The sequence below is a fragment of the Varroa destructor genome, unplaced genomic scaffold, assembly GCF_002443255.2.
Source record: "Varroa destructor unplaced genomic scaffold, Vdes_3.0 BEIS01001356.1, whole genome shotgun sequence".
Taxonomy (NCBI): domain Eukaryota; kingdom Metazoa; phylum Arthropoda; class Arachnida; order Mesostigmata; family Varroidae; genus Varroa; species Varroa destructor.
Genome location: NW_019212809.1, coordinates 1 through 5,913, shown reverse-complemented (window position 1 = coordinate 5,913; position 5,913 = coordinate 1). Strand labels below are relative to the sequence as shown.

The window sequence follows — 5,913 nt, the reverse complement described above, 5'->3', positions numbered from 1 at the left end:
CACTATTGTAGTCGTCAAATAGCTTTCTTGTCGTTGAATACTATCCAGCCGCAGTCGTCGTCGTCAGGATTAACAGCAGCGCACAGACAGGAAAACGCACAGAAAGTAGCGTCGTGCTCCGCTGAGGCACTAACCTGGCTTTCTGTTGCTTCTTGAGGACAAGCAAGCAGCGAACCACCGTCGCAGGCGCGCCACGAGACTACCCAAGTACAGCAGCCGGGATCAGCCGCTCGAGGGCGCGCGGGTAGCTGCTGGGCGAGTGTCACAATGGAGAGGGAGAGCGGCGTCGCTGGCTGTTATGCGATAGCGAAGATAGCTGCTACCTAGGCAGACGGACAACGCACGACCAGCGGACGGCGGGCGAGTCGGCTGAGAGAGCTGTCAGCCAGGCCGGCGGGCAGCGGGTGCCTGCTTCTGCCTTGTGCTGCCGATGGGTCCGATCGAAAGCAGAACAGTACTGACCGCAGCGGCGACGACGGCTGAGGTAGTTGTATTGGAAGTCGAGTAGGAGCGCCGCTGAATGTCATCGCCGTGGGTAAGGATGACGCGAGGAGATCATATGTGCTGTCGAGGAGGAGACCGAGCTGACCAAGTAGTTGTGGCTATAACCTATTTATCGAACGGTCGTCCGAGCAAGGAATCGAGCGGTCGCCTACTGCGGTTGTTCGCAGCCGTTGTCCTATGCTCGAGATAGTGATGATGACGTTTTTCGTGCTTTTGTTCTTGACTGCCGTTTTTCTTAATCATCGTTGTTATTCGCGTATTGCCTCAACATCGTAATCGTGTCGGTGACGTACACACCCCGATTTGCGATCACTAACGTTGAGCTTACCGCGTTGTCGTTTGGTGCTACATATGTAAAAAGTTGACAATTTAAAAATGTATATATGGTCACATTCGACAATATTGCGCTGCCTAATAAATAGGTTTAAAATACGAAAAAAAATCTGTCCTTTAATGACAACCTTTGATACCGAAACAAACAAAATCGAAGCCATATGTATATATATATATATATATAATGTTATTCACTATTATAAGCGCACTATTAGTATTATCGTCTTATTAGAAATATTTGTGTGAATGTAAATATATTCTCATATATATATTGCTCATTTCTAGTGATAACCATTCTATGAAATTTCTCAACACCTGCATCCGGCAAAGACCTAAAAAATTCCCAGCCTACCAGTGCTGTGGTGTATATATATTGCAGTAACTCACACCTGTGTTATACATTACAATAGAAAGCAGGATGAATAGACTCTTTTTTTTTTTTTTGATTAATTTTTTTATTTTGATCAATTGCCGATTGAACCTTACAGTCACTACAGTATTTCAATTCAGGCTATCTAAATGTAACAGTCGTTCAGTCTGGTTGACCAGAAAAATGTAGCTTGGCATCTGGACAAAACTTGAACTATAGGAAATATTTTCCCAAACTACGGTCAAAATGCTATTGCTGTGTATCCGACACCGCGTTAGTAAAATCATTGCTAGCTTATCTTGGCTTGAAGGTTATCTTTTTTGCGAACACCTACAGTTGTCGTTTTATAGAACGCTTCTTAATTAGGTAGCCCAAGGTAGTTTCCATAATGCGTTTTGTAATCGCCTGTATCAACGATTGGATCCGATGCCATTCGAACTAATGATTTATTTCCATAAAGCCATTTTGTTGAGCATCTTTACCTTATTTTCCATAGTTTTATGCGTTTCGACCCCGTTGTCTGATAGCATAAACCTGATTTCCACCGCCGCCAGCTTTCTATGTAGATGTCCTCTCAGAGCTTGCGATCTAACGTCACTAACTCAATTGTCTGAATGCGGAAACTACGTAGATAGAAATTATTCGAGCTATTAATGCATAGCCTAGATTCGCTTACCGTTTCTCATCCAGTGAATTCAAAAAGAACTCTATTCACAGTTAATAAGATTTACTACACATTGTGCTAAGTCATTTAGATAATTTTAATATTGTAAGTTTACTACCGTTGGTATTTAATGAGCTACGCGCGTTGCATGGAAGTGTTAGATGATTTTAAGATGTGAATTTTCTAGAACCAATATGGCATCTAGACTAGTACGTTTGGATAAAATCGACTTAATTTTAGAAATCGTCTGTTTAATCGGCATTGTATAATCAGTGTGCGGGATAAATAGATCTCGTGTGCAGGCACTTGCTACAAGATATGATAGTTGCAGCATGCGCCTCTTGAACAAAAGACGTGAAATTCGTTCATTGGAACATTTTATTCATTCATACAAAAATAAGTAGCAGGCAAGGGGCATCACACAGAAAATGGGTATGTTAATTGGGAAGTTGTTTGTAAATCTATAATTATAGATTGAAATTGTGGACAACTGAAATCCAAGGACAGGACTTTCATGCCCATCTTGACTGAAAAGAGGAACTTTTCTATCACGAATAGCTATAATTTAGCATTCGAATCTCTACCAAAGCTATCTGTTTGAGAACAGCGACTATATAATAAATAAATAAGATAATAAATAAATAAAAAAGAGAAAATAAGGTATAATTAATTCCGAACCATCAAGTAAAGACTTCGATGTGAGCACCATGATAGCAAGACGCAAGACATGGCCTGCTAAATACTGCGTGGCCAATATACTGCGTGCGCTGAGCACGATCTTTGCAACTAGTAAACACAACCCGATCTTTCTGTAAATCGATCGGTAATAACATGCGTGCACACACACACTTCTGATTTTATTGGTAGTTAACAAATACTTAATAATTAAAAAGTAAATTCTTTAGTAAAAATATGTAACTGTATTGGCACAGAGAGCTTCGATGGTCTGCAGAACACGGATAAATCATAAACAAAGACGGTAATCAACGTCAACTTCGCGCTATCCATATGCTAGCCATGGGTTACAATACATTTAGCGGCGTCACGCTTGCGTATCAAACTGCCATCAGTACAACCTTGACGATTTAAAGGAGGATTTAGAGTCTACTCGTTTCGCGGTGTTCTACGTTATAGGTCGGTATATATCTTCTCTAAAGCTGTGGTTAAGTGTTTGTTGTGCTGCCTATCTTGGATCACGCCCGAAGTGTAACCTAGTCAATAATTGACTCTTTTGAGCGCTGAAAGTCCATGACGGCCGTCGACAGATTATTGCTCTCTTCCGCTGTATTCGATTACGATCGAGATTTCTGATCGCTTGAATACCCTGATAGTGCTTTACGCAGTAACGAAGGAATGCAAACGTTGCTGTCGCTATATCCTGAACTTCGTTTCGGGAAATCACGGAATCGGATACACACAGTATTGTCTTATTCATCTGTTTTGATACAACGAAGCGTCCCTGCCGCGACGCACACAAATCTGATTACAAGATTAGAGCGTAAGTGCGATATTGATATTCTCAAGAAATGGGAATCCATGCTAATGTTTAGTGTTGCTTTGAAAAATTTAAACATCGCAGTACTAAACGAAGATAGGGATCTTCACTGTGTGAGGCTATCTCCGTCAGATTCAGTGGGGTGTGATCAATTTTGCAAGTAATGCTCCTCTCTTGTTACGAAACAAATGGTATTCTTATGCATTCTTTAAAATGTCAACATTTGGGATAGGCCCAGTTCGGTCCCATGCACTATTGCGACAGGGCAAAAGACCATTCGGTTCGCATTGCAAAGCGATTAGATGGATACATCAATAAGGCATTTATTTGCACCTTTCAAATCCATACCGTGGTGACAACTAACTTCAGCTTCCTGTATGCTGTAAGGTGAAATTGTCACAAAGCAAAAAGCAACTTAACTTTCCAGAACTTTCGAGCTGCTTCACGGGCGCATGGTGCATGGCCTATGTCTCAGGTATGAAATCGTAAACGACAATAGTTCTTCAGACTGCGCTCAACAGCGACATGGTGATCTTCATCGTGATTTTCTTGCGTGGGGAACATTACGAATTCCTGTAACCATTGAGCCTACTACAGTTAACAAGAGTTTATTCGCTTTAGCCTAACAACGGTTTTTGGAACTGTTTACCCAGCAAATGTATACTTGTGAAGGATGTTTCTTTTTAAATAACGTAAATGCACGATCGTCGTTAGATTGAAAGTATTGTTGGAGATGCACGCCAGTGCCGTGATGTTTTTGTACGTTAATGTGGTGAAGCTTCTTTACTGTGGTGGATATTCTAAATCATTTCCTATATATTTTGAAACGATAACAGAACAATGGTCATTTCTAATAATTTGTTAACAAATTTGTAGGAATGGAAGCGTTAGAGTCAAAACAATTCATATATTCAAGATATATTCACAAAGGCTTTCGAGAGATGCGTGCCGCCGTGTGTTGTCTGCATTCATGATTAAATACTGTATGAAAGCCTAGCAAAACACAGGGTTTTTCTCTCCCTTTGTGTGTATTGCTTTTAACAAAAATCACCTACTGTAATTACTTCCGAGTTAGCATTGGTTACTTATAGAATACAAACAACACGTACCCTTGTTAATTTATTTGAAACTACATATTACGTGTTGCGGCTCTTCTTTAACCGCACTTATAAAAACCTGGCCATCCACAAACCGCAAATGCTGGCCAACATCTGTTTTGAAATTTTTGTTTTGAAAAGTCATAAAATAAACCTTTCAACTTGTTAGCGAGTCAACTAAGATACCTATTTCAGCTTGGGAATGATTGGCTACAATTAACAGTTAACTTATTGTCATTATTATAATTATGTGGGACATATTGTCGCCATCGGTGTCAACAAACATGACACTCCCGCCTGATCGTAGCGTTCGTTTGTTCCAGTTGTAGGCCAGCAAGCACCTGCCTGGCGCCGCTATGCCTGCCTCAACCGAAAAAAGCCACTCAAAAGTGGGCAGCGTCGGCCGCCGACTAACACCATGCGATGCATGTAATATGTTTTGTCCACGTGTCTATATTGCTGCCTGCGGGCACGCCTATTGCGTGGGATGTGCTGTCGTTCAACAGGAAGAACACGGTCAACTCCGTGTTATGTGCAACGAGTGCAAACGGAGAGTGATTGCAGACCTCATTGAGATGAAGGACCAACTGGTCGTGCGCGATCTACCTTTTGCATTGTGCCCCGGTCGGGTCCATCTAAAACCGCTGGGCGGTCTCGGCCGTCGCTTGACGCCTTGTGATGCCTGCAACATGTTTTCTCCACGAGTGTATCTCTGCGCATGCGGGCATGCCTTTTGTACTGGGTGCGCAATTGTTCATAAAGAGGAAGAAGAAGGTGCAGGGTTGAAGGCGTTCTGTCTCGAATGCAAAAAAAAAGTCACTACTGATCTCATCGAGATAAAGCCAAGTTTGCTTCGACAGATGCGTTTCGTGTGTTCCTGCGGAAGGGAGGGGACGCTCGAGCAAATAAAGGAGCATCTGTGGGAGTCTGCAGAGTCTCACAATGTGACTGACGTAGCCTCAAAAGGATCAATAGATGGTCCGTTTGGAGCGGAGAGCTTACTTCACAGTTTACGCGATGAGGTGCTAAGTCTGAAATTGCAACTACGCACTCTGGTTGGCGTAGCAACCAAGAAATACTTCTGGGTCGATTTGCAGAAGATCATAGACGAACACGAGAAGTGAGACAGAAGACCATCACGAGTAACGTTGAGCCCTGGGAGGTGTGCGGATACGCCTGCGGATTCTTCTGTCAAATCAGCGAACATGACAATGAGTGTTATGTCGACGTGTCTCGTCAGGACCATGTCTAATAACACTTCGCTCTCACCGTGGCCGATGAAGAAGAGGTGCATTTTTGCACTATATGATATCAGCGGCCGCGAAGTGAAAACTCATCTGTCACTCTTCTTCCAGAACGGCAGACCGATGAACTCATGCTTTATTGCCCGGCGTATGAAGTTGTTGCTGGTTTCGGTCCGACTAAGTTTGTTCGAGTGGCCGATATTCGC

General features: G+C 42.6%; 1 protein-coding gene across 1 annotated transcript; it reads left to right on the top strand.

The window, feature by feature from the left end:
• Positions 1-3,239: 3,239 nt before the first annotated feature.
• Positions 3,240-5,587, top strand: LOC111255229 (uncharacterized). The gene is made up of 2 exons (XM_086976527.1): positions 3,240-3,369; positions 4,787-5,587. Exon 2 carries the CDS (start codon positions 4,820-4,822, stop codon positions 5,585-5,587), a length of 768 nt encoding a protein of 255 aa, XP_086832653.1. The 5' UTR covers positions 3,240-3,369; positions 4,787-4,819.
• Positions 5,588-5,913: the final 326 nt, after the last annotated feature.